Here is an 18,669-nt window from a genome sequence, read left to right as displayed (position 1 = left end):
ATAGACATACCAAAGAATATTACTAAACTTTGGATTCTACTGTCCTATTCTTCCTAAAATCATTTTACTAACCCCCATTCTTAATTCCTTAGTAAACTGTTTATTGGACCTTGTGCCATTTGAATTGAAGGTTGTTGAATTAGCTTGCTGGCATCAAGATCGGAGAGTCGAAGGAAGTATTCATATTCTCTCAAGATGCCCTGGTATAGTCTAGTAGCAGGATGAGAGAAAAGAGAAAATTCATTTACATAAAACTTTAAGATCTAGAAAGTACTTTCTCACAACAATCCCATGAGGATTCTGTGAAGAGGTATAAACATGCTAGTTATTTTTCTTATTAATTAATTTTATTTATTTTCAGTGTTCTACAATAACTACCATATAACTTAGATTGTTATTTTCCCCTCCCTCCCCCCTACTTCCCTCTTCCCTCCCCGAGATGGCATACAATTTTGTATAGGTTCTACACATACATTCCTATTAAATACATTTTCACTATAGTCATGCTGTGTTGAAGAATTAAAAGTAGTGGGAGAAATCATCTAACAAACCAAAACACAGTACACACATACACACACACACACACACACACAAATACAAATGATCTACTACAATCTGTAATTGAATTGCAGAGTTCTTTCTCTGAATACAGAAGGTATTTTGCCTTAGAAGACCATTGGGAATTTTTTTTTTAGGTCCTTGCATTGCAGTGAAGTTCCAAGTCTACCAGAAAAAATTTTTGCATTGTGGTCATTGCTGTGCACAAAGTTCTCCTGGTTCTCCTCCTTTTGCTCAGCATCAGATCATATAAGTCTTGCCAGGCCTCTCTGAAGTCTTCCTCTTCATCATTTCTTATAGCACAATAGTATTCTATTACATTCATATGCCATAATTTATTCAGCCATTCCCCAATTGATGGGCATCCCCTTGATTTCCAGTTCTTGGCCACCACAAAGAGAGCTGCTATAAATATTTTTGTACATGTGGCACCCTTTCCCATTTTTATGATCTCTTGGGGATACATGCTAGTTATTAAGGAACATAAAAATTATCTCCATCTTACAGATGAGCTAACAGGCCCAGATATAAAAACTGTTTGCCCATAGTCATGTCTCTTAAGTATCAGAGCCAGTACTTTGACCTGGCCCTTCTAATTCCAAATCCAGCACTTTTCACTATCCCATGCTGACTCCAGATGGAAGAAACATTGTCAGGCTTAGGTGAGACAGAGGGAAGGGGATTTATTTTGTAGAAACTGTTCCTGACCTGCCAGCAGGAATTTTTAGACTGATAAGAACCCAGGGAAGTTTAACTTCAAACAAGGGAAAAAATGAATTCTGATAACCGGACATCACCTGGGCAAAACGTATCAAAAAACTAAAGGGTGCACATTGCAGAGTATGAGAAATTATTGATGGAAATTATTAGTCTAAAATTAGTCTAATAGAACTTATAGTCAATTCTTCTGCTTAAGTCATGCTGAGGTGTGGTTAGCTTTCCTGGTCACATACCTGTTAGGTAACTCGCTGACCTTGCTTTTCTAGTAAAACATGCCACAGGAGTCACCTGTAAATATGAGTCTGCTTGATTCATATACCATAGATCCCCTCTGTTGAAATCTAGCTAACCTTGTTGTAACTTTTTGCTGCATAAATAATCTTTTAGAAATATGTGAACTGTTGCAAAGGTTACTTGAGTTTTAGTCTGATAAAGTATCCTTAGTACCCTTTTGAGGAAAAAAAAACAAAATGAAGCAGGCAAAGGGAAGAATTAAATAATTTCATTGAATTTTAAAGTATAAATATTCCAGGAATGTATTGGACCCCATAAGTAATCAAGTTCAAAACTGTTCCCTTAATGTGCTTAATGAGATAAGAGGAATGTAACCCCTCTTGAAGTAAATAATCTGATAGGCAGCGTTTTTGAATCCTAATTTGAATCAGATCAGACTGTCTGAGGAAATACTGAAAGAATATTCCTATGATGTGTCAGGGCAGTTGAAATCCATTTGTAAGAGGGAGAAGAGAAAATTCTTATCATTGCATCACTGAACTTTTTTCTTTCAGGCTCATTTTGGCCAATAAGTCAAACCCCCCACATTGAGCCATTGCCAGGAATGAAGACATTCGGTTCACTGAAAGAGACTTATATTTGACAGGAAAATCTGCTTTTGAGTACAGGTCTTACCTGTTGAAGATTGTTGGTAATCCTGTTGGCAAGATTATTTTGAGTCCTGGAACAGTATGGAGCATCAGAATCTGGGAGTGGTTAAATATGCAGGGAAAAATCTCACATTTTACTGCTTCAGCAAAAACAAAGTATCTTTTGTTTGAATGGAATTCTGTGCTAGGTTCTAGGAGCAAAGCTAAAACTGACTTTGCTATCCATTTCTAACATTAAGGAAGGGCAAACATTAGATTCTGTGTGAGGGGAAAACAGTGTCTTCCTTGGTACGAGTTCTCCTTCCCCTACTCAAAAAATAAACATACAAAAGCCTCACAGCAGATAACTCAAACCCCTATGAAATTGGATAGGTTTTAGACATAGATTTTTTAAAAATTATTCTTTTAATTAACTATGAACCTTTAATGTATTATCATCCAAGTACTAACCTGGAGAAGCACCTCACTACAATCTTCTAAGGCGTGTAATGTGCATCACTTGGGAAAGTGCTAAACTGATGATAAGTATTTTGGGACGTATTGAATTGTGCAGTTGGTTATACGTATGGCATAGTTTAGTAAACCTGAGTTCTTGGAATGAGAAAATACGTTGGAAAGGTTATTTTTAATTGACTTCTAAGATATATATCTGTTATCAAGTTGAACAAGGAGAAAGTATGATTTTTTTGCTTTCATGCTGACTTTTTCGCCCTCAAATTTTCTGACTTTGCTTTTATGTTAATTAACAGGATACTGTATTTTTAATGGTTTTAATTTTTTGTGATTTGTGTGACCTGTTTTTTCTCCTCAATTTTTTCTTTCCTGTGACTATTCTACACAGGGCTGCCTCATATTAAGTGATGAACTGAACCATGCCTCTCTAGTTCTTGGAGCAAGGTTGTCTGGAGCAACCATTAGAATCTTCAAACACAATAGTGAGTGGTTTCAAAGTTTTTTGGTTAGTCTTAATGATGTAATTTTTCTTGATCAGTGATTAATATTGGCTGGGAATCCCACTGCTTACACCAAGCATTATTACTGTATTGGAAAATATAGAGGAAATAGCAGAATTTAAAGATGTTTTTATTCTTTTAGCAATTATTATCTTTTCAGTTAGATTATGGGAAAAGGCGGAAGGAGGGCTTTTTCTCCTAAAATAATTATCCCCTTATGTTCTTTTTCCCTTTTGTTGTCCAGTTCTCCTTCATAAGGCAAAATTCCTCCATGTAAACCATTTTATTGGAAATATTTTTTCCTTTGAATACTAAAATAAACTTCCTAATTTTTTTTCTTTTTCCTTTCTGAATATAAACATGAAAAACCAGCACATTTTCATGTGGTTTCTTCTAACTTACCATACCTTCTTGACTATAGAAGAAACTTTGGTTTCAACTCCAGAAAGCATACTTTTGTTGATTTTTTTTTTTTTAACGTCTGGGTTATATCATTTGGCTTGTTTGGTAATGCACAATTTGAGATTTAAACATACATACTTTGCTGCTTTATTGTTTTCTAATGCCATGTTTGTAACATCTTCTAATACCTTTCCTTATATCATCCTATATGAAAGTAGCACAGTAATATTTCCCCCTAGGTATCTGTATTTTTAAAAAGTTTTTTATGACAGGAATGTGTACTTTCAAATCACCCCCCAGATTTTACGCTGCACAGATTTTTTTTTTCTAGTTTATCTTGATGTGTACAAGTCTCAGTATTATTATGTAGCTTATTGTGGTAGTTAGAACTTTAAATTTAAATAAATCTAACATAAAAAGTTCCTTCTGCTCAGGAAAGCTACAGCGATGGAGGTGGCAGTTAAATTATTTCCCAGGCTAATGAACCCCTCGAGGGGCAAGTAGAAAATCAAAAGCTGAAGATGTTAGAGTCCTTTGGATATAGTCTATACATAATTAAACCAAATTTAAATTCCTGGCCCAGGTATAATGAAGAATGTGTTTTGTATTTCCCAAACTAAGATAATTCTTTTCTCCACATAAAAAATTATTCTCCTAACAATTGTTAAAGAATTATTATCTCAGAACTCCATGGCTAGTTACCCTATTATTAGAAAACATACAGACTCTTCCAAGGAAATACTGTACATATTTGAAGAATTTAACAAACTCTAATGCTTTGGTGGCTTTTAGTTAAATAGTTAAACTTAATTGTTTAATTCATTGTTAAATATTTAATAAATAGTTTGTGGGCCTTACTATATCCCTAGTTAGAAATTATCTTTTTTGACTTGCCTGACACTGTGACATAATCATATATGTTTCATTTTTCATCCATTTGAATAACTCTATATAGTTGGTCAGAGCAAATATCTTTTATCCCAGTTGACTGCTAAGATGACTGAAAATATGGGATCCTTGGTAGTACATTCTGGCAGAATCAGGGCAGAATGAGGAACAACTGTAGATGAGCAGAGCAGACAAACTCAACATAAAGAAAAACTTACCAGTCATTAGAGCTTTTCAGAATGAGAGTAGCCTGCCTTGGGAAGGAGTGGGTACTCCAGCAAAGGCTGAAAGTGGTCACTTGTTGGGGGTGGGGTGCAGATATCATTCAAACTAAACAGCCTTCAAGATTCATGATTCTGGTATCTTTTCAATTGCATACAGAGATGATACTACCACACTATTAACATTAGGACATATGTTTTATTGTTGTGTGACATGGTGTGAAGAGAGAGTGCGTGTGTGTGTGTGTGTGTGTGTGTGTGTGTGTGTTTTAATTCCCGCATTGGGAATAGTGCACCTGCATTGATCCATCTAGTCTCTGGATCAGCCTTTCTTGTGCATCCTTTTGTGGAATGCCTTACTTATAGATGTAGCCTGTGGGCATGGAACAGAGCAAAACTCTTAAAAAGAAATGAAATCAGAAATTTTGGCCTATTTTGGTCCATTTCTGCTATTTAAAAGCTTATAGTCTCATAAGCAGACCTAAGTTAGCTCTAACCAATAGTAGAATCATATTAATTGAGTCAGTTAGGTCATATTAACTTAAGCAGGACCTCAGTCATTTCTGATGATATTCCAAATGAAAGGTCTTAATTCATGCTAACCACCATTTTCATCGTCCTCAACATTGTAACAATATTTCTGGTACCTTTCTTGAATTAAAAAAAAAATTATGTTTTCTTGGAACAAATGAAGGAGAAAAGAATTTGGTGTGGAGTGTTATTATTCTTTTCAATTTGTTTTAGATATGCAAAGCCTTGAGAAGCTATTAAAAGATGCTATTGTGTATGGACAGCCTCGAACACGAAGACCCTGGAAGAAAATCCTCATCCTTGTGGAGGGAATATACAGGTAATCCTGCAGCCCTTCATCCTGGTCATATTGTGCCATAAAATCATAGATTAATAATAATAGTAACTTTACAGAATGCTTTTATTTTTGTAAAGTGCTTTGCCTAACTATATTTAAATAATCCTCTCAGCCCTTCGAGGTAAGTAGTATAAGTAAAAATAATTTAAGCTGACCTTAGGTATCCCCTCATTTTACAGATAGGGAAGCTGAGGTTCAAATTATGGAAGCTATTTGCCTAAAATTACACTGATATTTAGTGGCACAGCTAGGAGTATAACTCTTATTCTCATTCTGACTTCATAGTGCTTTTTGTTATGCCACACTTTTCTCCTTATCTCTCTTCTGTTTAGATGCATTCATTGACTACAGCTGTGCATGCTGGCAGCTTATTTCTTTTAAGAAATCTTGTTTCAGACGTTTATTTCTTGTGACCATTCTCTTCCCCTTCCCACACACAATTTGTTTACTGTACTGGATCAAACTTGTACTTGTACTTGTACAAACTTGTACTTTGCTTCCATCAAAAATGTTTTAAGATTTTAAATCTGTTGTTGACTTCTAAATATAAGCTTGAGGAAAATCTGTTCTGATTTTTTTCCTTCCAAGGTAGATTAACTTCTGTTATTGACTGCTTGTGAAAGATAAAATTTCTTTCCCTAGAAATCTGCAGAAACATGTATTCAAGTTGCTTAGCGATCGATGACATATTGTAATATGGTATCTAAATCCATGCTTAATACCATTATGTCATGAACTGTACTTGGAAGCTGTGGTTGAATTCTTACCTTAGAAAGGACTGGATTATGAGAGATGACATTTAAATTAAAATAGACATTGAGTCTTCTTAGATACTTTTAAAAACAATGATAATTGCAAAAAGGATAATAACCGTTCAGTCATGGGACCAAGACAAGTTGCAGTGTTTTTGTTGCTGCGTATACAACAATCAGACTTTGTTCAAACATCGATAAAGTTAGTAGACAGGAGCCAAAATATTAGCTTTCATTTAAAATCTAAGTTTATGTATTCTATTATCCTGTTTTGTCAGCATGGAAGGGTCAATTGTTCGCCTCCCTGAAGTGATTGCCCTTAAGAAGAAATACAAATCTTACCTGTATCTAGATGAAGCTCACAGCATTGGGGCCCTGGGCCCAACAGGTCGAGGTGTAGTAGAATACTTTGGTCTGAATCCTGAGGACGTGGATATTATGATGGGGACATTCACAAAGAGCTTTGGAGCTGCTGGAGGATACATTGGAGGCAGGAAGGTAAATGTGGGTTAAGAAATGGGGAATATGCTAAAGATAGGCTCTGTTGAGCAGTTGAGTGATTTATTGGTAGTCCCTTGAGTAGCAATGCTGTGGGTATGAATTTGTTTCCTACTTGAATTTGCAGTACCATTGAGCTGCACGCTTTGGTTGTATGGTGAGTAACTCTAATGTATCTTTGGGGAGCTAAAGATGCTTCTGTTCTTTGTTTTTCATCCTTATAGCTTCTTCCCAAACTAAATGCTGCTCTGAGGTACAGAGTGCACTGTTGTGTGCGAGAACACACAGTGGTACTTCCTGTTTGCAATGGACTTCTGTTTGATTTAAGTTGTGCTAATGACCCTGGATACAGAGGATTTTAGAGAGAGCAACTGGGAATGAAGTTATTTTCCTAGCTTTGGGGTTCCAGATGATTTGATTTTCTTGGCTGGGTGTTAAGTATTAACAGCAGAAATTTGGAAGAATCCAGTATTTTCCTGGTTTGGCCAGAAGCAGTCTTTAATGGTCTTGCTAATAGTATTTCATAGTTAAGCATACAAGGTCTGAGTTAGGTTTTGAGTTTTTAATTTTGTTAAAGTACTCCTCTCTCTGAAGAGAGTCATCTTTGGGAAACTGATCAATGTTTGGAAAAGTTTGCTTGCTGACCGGAAAGCTACAAGAGGAATGCCCAAAAGAATAAGCACATGCTTCAGTGTTGCTTCCCATAGTCCAAGATGGAGTGAAATTGGATTCTCATGCAGCTGGACGTTAGAATGAGTACATGTGCTTTTTTATTTATCTGGTTCTGTTCTCACATGTGTGTACACACACTCTTCTAGCATACTCTTCTAGCATACACATGTTCTTTTGGAAGGCAACTGGTTAAGAAACATGAAAACAAGATGTGAAGCCCTTATATTGTAGAGACTTTATTTTGATTCAATGACTCTAGCTGATTTTTTCACTGATTATATTTGGGTAGTTTCCTTTTTTATAATTTTTACTGCACCTCATTGACTATGGATGGATCTTCAGAGATTTGCTTAGGTCTATAAAATGTTGAGTTTGAGATATTAACAATATCTTATTTGTGTGCTGTTTAGTGGTTTTAAAGGATTAATTTGTGGAGCTCAGGGTAAGATGTAAGTAGTAGCTTTGTCAGAAGAGAAAGAATTGAGCAGTATACAGAAAGAGTGATCACAAACAACTGCTGGGAAAGCCAGCATAGTATCTTTAAGAATATGAGATGGCATGTTCTGCTGAATTTAGACTTTGGCGGTCATATCCTTCTGTGTTAGGACATGGGAAATAAAATTCAACAAACACCTAACATGCAGAATTAAGTGCAGAAATATTTATTAAGCACCTGCTATGTATGGTACAGTATGAAGGACTGGAGATTAAAAACAACCAGAAATGAAGTCAGTCCTGTCCTTCAGAGTTATATATTCTACTGAATGTGAAAGATCAAGAATGACATATACTTTCCAATATTTATTTTCATGAATTAAGGTCAGTTCTTCTTGAACTATAATGGTAATAATTTTATATGTCAGCCTAACTTGCTGATTTAAAAGTCAGAATTGATGACAGGGAAGCAAAAAATCTGTACTCGATGCCAATAGGATAGTTGTTTCGTTGTTAAAGACAAGACAAGAGATGCCTCTAATTGTGTGTTTTTGCTGACTTCCTCAGGAACTAATAGACTATCTCCGAACACATTCTCATAGTGCCATATATGCCACATCAATGTCACCACCTGTTGTGGAACAGATCATCACCTCCATGAAATGCATTATGGGTGAAGATGGTACAAACCTGGGTAAGTATTCATTTTATTATATAACTCTTAGCTTGGAAGTTGTAATTACAGGGCAGATATTTTGCTGCCTTTCTTCCTGAGCATGGTTTTTTTGGACAGTCTCTTACAAAATTCGTTCTTGTAATCCTCAAGTGCACCCAGTGTAGAATCAGTGTATTGAAGGGTCTTATTCTCTAGAACTAATAATCTAGCAGATAAGGTCTTTCAGGTAACAGGCTAGCTCACTTTCCTTGCAGTATGTTTATAATCATATTAATTTTAACATCATAGCTTTTAAAGTTACATATCCTTCCAATCTTGGGTGACTGCAGTTGTATTTGGTGATATTATATTATGATATGATATTGTCTTAGGCTTTCTTATTTCATATATATAGTAAAGGATAGTTCAACCTTTGGCTCCAATTATTCTCAACTCTAATAAGATATCTAGGTTGTTTTTTTTTTTTAGTGTCTTAGACTCAATGTTGAAAGATAATTTTGTTTTTGCTATTTGATACAATTTTATGATCACTAGGGGGCAGTGTTGATTATATAATGCTTAGGGTCTTGGCTAAAAATAGAAGATGGTCCTGTAGCTTTGAAATGTTGTCAACTTCACATAGCAGGTAAAATCTGTATTTATATACCTGGTTGCCTTTGTAAGTATTTTTGAAACAATTTTGGCTCTAGTAAAAGTTGTCAGACGCATGTTTTTTGAAGTTGCAAAGAGGCAAGCTGGATGTCAGAAGAAACTTCCTCACAATCCAAACTATCCAAAAGTGGAATGGTCTTCTTGCAGAGGGATGAGTTCTCTTCCTTTGGAATTCTTCCATCATAGGCTCAGTGACCACTTGTCAGATATGTTGTAGGAGAAGTTCCTTTAGGGAAAGAGTTGGACTTGATGCTTCTGAGGTCTCTTCTAGCTTTCAAATTTTGTGATTTTGTACATAGACTTGTCCACGAGGTAGAATCCATCTTCTATTACAAGTATGAGGAGATAGTTGTGAGCTAGATACTAAACTTGGTTTTAAGTAGATTCTTTCAACTACAAACTATTTTTGATTGTATTGGAAAAGTCTGAAAATGCATTTGACAGAGGGTAGTAGAAAACATGTTTTACTTACAATGAGAAAGTTCAAATCTTTGCAAGTTCAAATCTTGCTTTCAGTCCTTACTTATGAGATGTTAGGCAATTAATTCATTTAGACTCTCTGAGCCTCAATTCCCTCATGTGTAAAACTGGAACAAAAATACCTACAGTTTTTATCTCCCAGTATCAAGAAGTTGAATGTCAACTGCTTTGCAAAGCTTAAAGTGCTATTTGAGTATCAATTATTATCATGGCTCAACTGATTTATGTCTCCACAGTTTTCGATTTTAATTCCTTAGAATAGGATTATGGATTGTTTCAAATTTGTCTAAGAATAGGAAAGTCCTTAGAAGTTAATTTTTGTTCTGTTGACATGGGAAAGGACACTTTCAGTTTTATCCCTCCTGATTCATTCAGATTTGAAATTTGTTACTTAAAGTTGTAACATTCCTGTAACAATATAAGTACTGTTAGTAGGAATTAAATTGTACTTACAAAACTTCTTTCACTTTTGTTTTTAGTTGGTGTCCATACCATTCATATCTCATTTTCTTTAAATCTGATCTTTCAGACTTTTCAGACACTTCATAGGGAACACTAACACAATGTATAGGGTCACGTGTATAAAAACAAATCTCAGTTTGCTACCTTAGGTAATTGCTTGTTCCTTATCTCCCATAATATAGACCTACATAAAGTATTGCTTGAAATAAATTAAATATCTTTTGTTTAATAAGAGAGTGGTATGCTGGTGAAGGGGATAAGAAATATAGTGATGGGACATAGGGTTTATGGTAATAGAAGTCTGGCAAATAATGAAAAAACATTAATCCCAAAGGCATTTTGAAGACATTTTGAGACATTCTTGAGAACAAATGTCATTGCATTTTTATCTTTGTAGAACCAAAGCCTAGCACAATATCTTGCATATAATAAATGTTTTTTGAATTGAATTCACCCTAACTTTCTCCCCAGAGATTTACATGAAAATTAACTCAAGGTGGAGAAAAAGAAGTTATAGTTAAGTTACTTACTTCAACTTTAAATCTTAGACCACACTGCAAATAAATACTATTTATTTAATGGTTTTGTTGAAAGAGCATCTTTCTACTTTTCTAACAATAAAATGGAAGAAATGTGATCAGTGCTATGCCACTTAAGTGAATTTACAAGTAAATGGTACCATATGCTAATATTGATGGGGCAGGGACCCTTAGGTCCCTAAAATTAATATCTTGACCATTTTTATGTTGAAAGATGAGAACTGGATATTAAATTTTACCCCGTATAGTATTTTTAGAGATTGTTGTAAGGCAGAGGAACTCACAATTTAGACAGAAAGCAATATAATTTATATAGTCTATATATAGGCAAGGTGACAGTTAAGAATGACTGAACATGGCATTCCTGATATCTGCTATCATCTCATAGTCCTTAGATAAAGAGTTGTTAATGAATCTCCCTTTGGGTTGATAACTCCTAAGAACAGTATCAAACATCCTGCAGCAGGGCACAGATACATAAAATATGACTTGCTTAATTTTGGCCTGCATGCCATTTCTTCTTTTAGGTTGAACTGATAAGCTTCTTTTGGAAGGTATTGATGTGTGTGTGTGTGTGTGTGTGTACATACATTTTGTCTCTGATATATATATATATATTGATATATATAGATATATATTTATTTTTATATAGATATATATTATATGTATGTATCATATATATTTATTTATTTATATTCTTCTTAGATCCATAAATTGAAACACTTTAAGCTTTTACTTAGATCTTTCAAAGCTATTTGAAGTTATTGGGATTGCTTGTCCATTGTCCTAGTAGTGGTATTCTTTGTAATTTAATTTATACTGTAACCAGTATTTAAAGCACAAGTTTATATTGTCCGGTATACCTTATTTATAAAATTTGAAATCTTTTTAATACTTTCTCTTAAGGCAGATAAGTATATCTCTGCTTAACAGAAGGAGAAGGAATAACATAAAAGCAAATTACTTTAGATCACATGGTGATTTAAGGAGATCTTATCTTCAAGGAGATCTAGATCCCCTTTGTTCCTTAAGTTAAGCCTCATTTTTTTTAAATAGTATTTTAAATGAAAAGAAAAACAATGAAAACACCCATAGAGTCATTTCAAGACATGTCTCTTGTTAGGATGACCTGTGTTATGACATTCTTTAAGATTATTAAAACTGTATAGTCTCCCATAGACTGATTGTATGCAATGAGTATTCTTTCCTTTGAGACCATTCCAGAGGTCTGTGTCTAACCAAACACAATATAAAAAGACAGCATGATTTTGTGTCCTGGGCTGATTATTTATAGATGAGACTGGTGGAATCAGTGAAGGAAATTATTAGATGATATTTTATGATTATGTTACATCAATGAGTGAACTCTCTGTTTTCTAAATTTTGTACTTCCATCTAGCAGTTAGTTATGGAGCATTAGATTTGTACAAAGGTGAATAAATTAAAATGCTTTCTTTTGAGAAAATGCAGCTTGCTTAGTCTATACCTAATATGTTGTTACCAATATTTTGATTGGTAACCCTGAACCAAAAGTATGCCTGCTACTCTGATCTCACCAATGGCCAATATGGAGAAGAATTTTTATTTTGCAGTTGCTCTATTTAATTCAATTCAGTAAGTGTTTATTAAGGATCTATTTTATGCCAGGCACTATGCTAAATACTGGGAATCTAAAAAGAGGCCAAAGACAGTCCATGCCCTCGGGGACAATTTTTGACTATATTTGCATTGCCAAAATATTGAGCTTTCAGTTATAGTAATAAAGAGTCAGTCAAATTTTTGGACTTGTTTGCTTTATTCTAAAAACTTGGATTTTACTTAAAGAATACAATAGTTTTGTAGTTGAAAGGAAAGGGTATAGGGGCTCATAAAATTTCTGTCATTGGAAAAGATAATAGTTATTATCAGGGGGTTCTAAATTTTAAGTCCCTGGTAAGTTTCACACATTTGATGCTCTGAAGGTAAATTGCCCTCTTTCCTAAGCCGTCTTCTTTTCATCTTAGTAACATGTTAGATATTCTTTGTGCATCAGCCTTTTTGAATTAAGAACATATTTTTCAAGTGATGTTGCTTTGTCTATTGTATCTTTCAGGAATTTTCATTCTTAAAATTTTTGGGAAGTATCTAGGAAAATAATCAAAACATGGGTAAAGTTCTTAATTACAGGTCACTAAACATTTGAGGAAAAGACAGTTGAACCTGACTCAGAAATTGAACAAAGTCTATCAACCAATAAAATTATGTATTTTGCCATGCCACTTCTGCACATTTGGGTATCAAACCCTATAAAAAACAAGATCCCAGAAGAAACATCTCAGATCATGAGGAAGAGCTGAGGTCCATTTCAATGGAGGGGACCATGGACCCTTTAATAAAGTGCCATTTGCTCAGAGTTCTGCTTTGTTTTCTTTTATTGTAGGCTAGACAATTTTAATCCCCAAATTATTGGGACCCTGAAATGGAACTGCAATGCATGGACCTCAACATTTTTAGGCGGTTCCGGCGAGGGACCCCAAAAATGAAAGGCATACCAGGTTGCGTTTTCTCCAGTTTCTTCCCCAGACGCTGGCCCTGAGAGGTTGTACTTCCCTTGCTGTCTGTACTCAAATTCTCTGAGCCTGACCTAAGTCTGTCTAAGCTGAAGATGGATGAGTCTGCCTAGATTTACCCTAAATTCATTTTCTTCAAGAAGGGTCCTCCATTAGGCTAAGAGGGACTGTTTTTGTAAGGAATCTGTCCAAATTTATAAGCTCCAGAGCACTCAGATTCTCTTTTTATAAAGATTATATTGTCATAATTTTAACTTTTTATACCCTGGCTACTCTTGCCTGTTTTTTTGTTGTTTTTGTTGTTGTTGTTGTTGTTGTTGTTTTGTAAGACTGGGAAGATTTAGCAGTGGAATTGCTAGTGCTTCCTTTTCAGCCAGCTAGCCAACCAGCTCATTTTTTTTTAAATTTATTTATTTAACTTTTAACATTCATTTTCACAAAATTTTGGGTTCCAAATTTTCTCCCCATTTCTCCCCTCCCCCTTCCCCAAAATGCCAATCATTCTAATTGCCCCTATCACCAATCTGCCCTCTTTTCTAACATCCCTCACTTCCCTTGTCCCCATCTTCTCTTTTGTCCTGCAGGGCCAGATAACTTTCTATACCGCATTACCTGTATTTCTTATTTCCTAGTAGTAAGAACAATACTCGACAGCTGTTCCTAAAACTTTGACTTTCAACTTCTCTTCATCCCTCCCTCACCACCCATTCCTTTTGGGAAGCAAGCAATTCAATATAGGCCATATCTCTGTAGTTGTGCAAATGACTTCCATAACAGTCATGTCATATTTCCTTCCATCCTATCCTGCCCCCCATTGCTTCTGTTCTCTCTTTGGATCCTGTACCTCCCCAAGAGTGTTGACCTCAAATTAGTCCCTCCTCCCACTGCCCTCCCCTCCATCATCCCCCCTACCCCTCCTATCCCTTTCTCCCCCACTTTCCTGTATTGTAAGATAGGTTTTCATACCAAAATGATTGTGCGTTTTATTCCTTCCTTTAGTCGAATGTGATGAGAGTAAGCTTCATATTTTTCTCTCACCTCCCCTCTTTTTCCCTCCACTGAAAAGTCTTTTGCTTGCCTCTTTTATGAGAGATAATTTGTCCCATTCCATTTCTCCCTTTCTCCTCCCAATCTATTTCTCTCTCACTGCTTAATTTCATTTTTTTAAGATATGATCCCATCCTATTCAGCTCACTCTGTGCTGTGTGTGTGTGTGTGTGTGTGTGTGTGTGTGAGTGATCCTACCAACTACCCAGATACTGAAAAGTTTCATGAGTTACAAATATTGTCTTTCCATGTAGGAATGTAAACAGTTCAACTTTAGTAAGTCCCTTATGACTTCTCTTTGCTGTTTACCTTTTCATGCTTCTCTTCATTCTTGTGTTTGAAGGTCAAATTTTCTTTTCAGCTCTGGTCTTTTCATCAAGAATACTTGAAAGTCCTCTATTTCATTAAAAGACCATTTTTCCCCCTGAAGTATTATACTCCGTTTTGCTGGATAGGTGATTCTTGGGTTTAGTCCTAGTTCCTTTGACTTCTGGAATATCCTATTCCATGCCCTTCTATCCCATAATGTAGAAGCTGCTAGATCTTGTGTTATCCTGATTGTATTTCCACAGTACTTGAATTGTTTCTTTCTAGCTGCTTGCAAAATTTTCTCCTTGACCTGGGAACTCTGGAATTTGGCCACAATGTTCCTAGGAGTTTCTCTTTTTGGATCTCTTTCAGGCAGTGATCAATAGATTCCTTGAATACTTATTTTGCCCTCTGGTTCTAGAATATTAGGGCAGTTTTCCTTGATAATTTCATGAAAAATGATGTCTAGGCTCCTTTTTTGATCATGGCTTTCAGGTAGTCCCATAATTTTTAAATTGTCTCTCCTGGATCTATTTTCCAGGTCAGTTGTTTTTCCAATGAGATATTTCACATTATCTTCCATTTTTTCATTCTTTTGGTTTTGTTTTGTGATTTCTTGGTTTCTCATAAAGTCATTAGCCTCCATCTGTTCCATTCTAATTTTGAAAGAACTATTTTCTTCAGTGAGCTTTTGGACCTCCTTTTCCATTTGGCTAATTCTGCTTTTGAAAGCATTCTTCTCCTCATTGGCTTTTTGAACCTCTTTTGCCAATTGAGTTAGCCTATTTTTCAAGGTATTATTTCCTTCAGCATTTTTTTGGGTCTCCTTTAGCAGGGTGTTGACCTGCTTTTCATGCTTTTCTTGCATCTCTCTCATTTCTCTTCCCAGTTTTTCCTCCACCTCCCTAACTTGATTTTCAAAATCTTTTTTGAGCTCTTCCATGGCCTGAGCCCATTGAATGGGCTGGGATACAGAAGCCTTGACTTCTGTGTCTTTCCCTGATGGTAAGCATTGTTCTTCCTCATCTGAAAGGATGGGAGGAGATATCTGTTCACCAAGAAAGTAGCTTTCTTTGGTCTTACTTTTTTTCCCTTTTTTGGGCCTTTTCCCAACCAGTTACTTGACTTTTGGGTCCTTTGTCAAGAGTAGGGTATACTGTGGGAATCTGTGAGATCCCAGTTCCTCCAAGGTGGCACAATCAAGCGTGTACTGGTCTGGATGCAGAGAGGGATTTTTGTGCCCAGAATCTTTGCAGATACCTCTTCACAGCCACTTGGCCTCTAGTTCCCAAGTCAGCACTGGGGGCTGATTTTCAGATAAGCTGGATGGGCAGGGCTGAGATTCAGGGTGAGACCAAGACCAGCTCTCCCAGGGCCTCCACCCAGGGCTGAGGTAAGACTCAGGTTTTCAATGCCCTCAGGGGTTTTTACATTCCCACAATGGAGCTTCCCCTATGGGCTGCTGTGCACTCTCTGTGGCTGCTGCCTGCTGCTGGAGCTATGGGAAAGCCCTTCTCCCTTCCTGGCCTGCTGAGTAAACCCCGTTACTGACCTTTGGGGCCTGTGGGCCAAGGGATCTGAGGCCCTGCTACTGGGACTGGAGATTCCGCCCCCAAGGTGTCCTCCTCCCAGAGTCTCATTTTGCCTCGCCCCAGCTTGGCCCAGGCTGGGCTGGGCTCTGCGCTGGGTTCCATGGTCTGGCGCAACCCCGGCACAGCCGACGTTTCCGTGGGACTCTCAGGTCACTGTGGGCTGGAAATCCCCTCCACTCTGTTGTTCTCCACATCTGCTTCTCCAAAATTTGTTGAGAGTCCCTCTCTACAGGTATTTTATGGGCCATGGGGAGGACCCTGAGTAAGTGTGTCTTTGTAGTCTGCCATCTTGGCTCCACCCCCCCCTCCTCCCCAACCAGCTCATTTTAAAACTTCCTGTTGTCTGGGTTAAAATAATTTTTTCCTTTAAATTCTTTTACCAAAAAGTAATTAAATGATTCTTGTTAATAGTAGAAAAATCTCTTAAATTGGTTGAGGAGAAGCTTTGGGGGCTAGAGGACCTTGTAACCAGTCCCTGGAAGGGTAGGGCTTGGGGGAATGATTCCCCACTGAGTGCTCTGATACCACCTTGAGGGAGCAGTAATTCAGGTCAGACCTCTTAGAGGAGAGAGTGCCCTCCTCAGCAGTAAGCTGTCAAGGCTGTGACCATCCTGGGAGAAATCCCACCCTCTTCTTACTGGAGAAGAAAGCTCATTTCAGTTTTACAGAAATGAGGAAAGGAGACTGCTCCCTTTCATTTAGTGAGTAAGCTTATTATCATTTACATTTGCTTAGGTTTAAGTCAGTCTCTGACTGTCAGAGCTAAATTTTCAGCAAGTTTTAAAGGAAAGTAGGTATGCATTTTGCTGAATATTCACTTATAAAGAACCTTTAGGCCCTCATTGACTGGTCTTTAGGGCACTACAGGTTAAGCCCAGAAATTAAGGATTGGAAGTATTAGAGAATTTGGCAAAACAAATCCCTGAATATGAAAAGAACTTCCATATAGGTGGAACTCAGGCAGATAGAAGATTGATTGCCTTCCTCAATTCATAATCAAAGGGAGGCCATCTCTAGTGTCTTCAGTGGAGAACTTCTCAGATCAAATTAGCCAAAAGGCAGGTACCTCAGGAATCTAGTCCAATTCTCTCAGGAGAAGTTCCTTTGAGGAGTGCCACTCCAGGTTAGGGACAACCACAGCAGAGATGGGGTCAAGCATATAAGGGGATAAATGCATCCTGCAGGATCCCCACTGGGACAAGAGGATGACTACAGAAAGAGTTATTAAGCTGTGTAAAGTTTGGTTTGAGAATACAGAGAGTTTAGGGAATTGTTTTGACCAAAGCATGGAATTTTTGATTACTTAGAAAGTTAAAGAATTTTATTGAACAATCAATCTCTCCAAATCAGCTTAGAACAAATGTACTACTGATAGTGCTAAATTCTTCAACAGTCTCAGTCTTTCTTCCTGTGATTATACTTTGTCAAAAAGTCTGGAGGAATGGAACTTTAGCCAGCTCTTCTATCAGGGATGTATTCCAAATACAAAGTGCTCTTTAAATGGGTGAACCCAATTGGCAAATTAGACTACAGCAATTTGTTTTGAGTTATTTTAGGCTGGTATGAGGACCTCAGCCACAAGATGGTCATAAGTTCTACACTTAATAGAGGAAACAGGTAAAGTCTTGATTTCAAAATCTCCTAGAGAAAAACTTAGGAGAAGTGTAGGCCTGATTGAATATTGTGTCTTATTATTTGTTCTGTGTGTGTCCATTTTGTAAAGATGAAACTAAATTTAGGGATTATAGGTTCTTTAGTTCAGATAGACAAGGACCTTATACAATTAGGAAAATCTTTAAGAGAATGGGAAATAATGTCTGTTTGTTTTATGCTTTTCATGCTTTATGCTAATCCACAGCTAACAGGTGTTTTACCTATACTTTTTCTTTTGGCATGGTAAACCAAAAGAAATGTAAAAAAAAAAAAAAAAAAGAGTACAAATCTCTCTTTTTTCTGTTTCCAGTGCTGGCCTTGTTGAGATTGCTGAGATGAAAGACAGATACAGAGATTAATGGAAAACTAAGATACAAAAATGATTGGAAACCAAATTTGTGATAAGAGATAATCAGATTTCTTTTATTTATAAATAATTACTTGTGGGTTTTACAAAGTATTTCTATAAATTTATAGGGCTCTACTAACTTCTGCAGAGTTTAATGAAAATGTGACAACAACAAAATTGACAGATCAGTTATTTCTTAATGGAACCTTTAAAATGACTAGGGATTGATTTTAAAGCTGTAGTTTGAATTTTAAGCTCTGTCTTAATAGTCATGAGATATGTTCAGGAGAGATTCAATGAATTATGAATTCAGGTAAGTGTTAAAATAAGAAAAGGCCATGGTCTCCCATTGCATCCTGGACCATCTCCAGTCATCCTGATGAATATCTTGTCACTGAACCCAGATGGCTCTGGAGGAGAAAGTGAAGCTGGTGACCTGCACAGCCTCCCTCCCTCAGAATAAAGTCAAGTGCACGTCATGGCATCATTTCTCTGATGTCATGGCTTTTTC

The 18,669-nt window shown here is 36.5% G+C and overlaps 1 protein-coding gene across 2 annotated transcripts in view; it reads left to right on the top strand.

Annotated features, from left to right (window-relative positions):
- The window catches only part of SPTLC2 (serine palmitoyltransferase long chain base subunit 2), a 171,541-nt gene that overhangs the window by 84,867 nt on the left and 68,005 nt on the right, over nt 1-18,669 (top strand). For both annotated transcript variants that reach the window (XM_072623679.1, XM_072623680.1), the window contains exons 6-9: nt 3,004-3,097; nt 5,371-5,476; nt 6,525-6,744; nt 8,419-8,545. In XM_072623679.1, coding sequence (XP_072479780.1) covers nt 3,004-3,097; nt 5,371-5,476; nt 6,525-6,744; nt 8,419-8,545 — 547 coding nt within the window. The remainder of the gene's footprint in view (nt 1-3,003; nt 3,098-5,370; nt 5,477-6,524; nt 6,745-8,418; nt 8,546-18,669) is intronic.

This window comes from Notamacropus eugenii, chromosome 7 (assembly GCF_028372415.1).
Source record: "Notamacropus eugenii isolate mMacEug1 chromosome 7, mMacEug1.pri_v2, whole genome shotgun sequence".
NCBI classification, from domain to species: domain Eukaryota; kingdom Metazoa; phylum Chordata; class Mammalia; order Diprotodontia; family Macropodidae; genus Notamacropus; species Notamacropus eugenii.
This window is presented reverse-complemented; position numbering and strand designations above follow the sequence as displayed.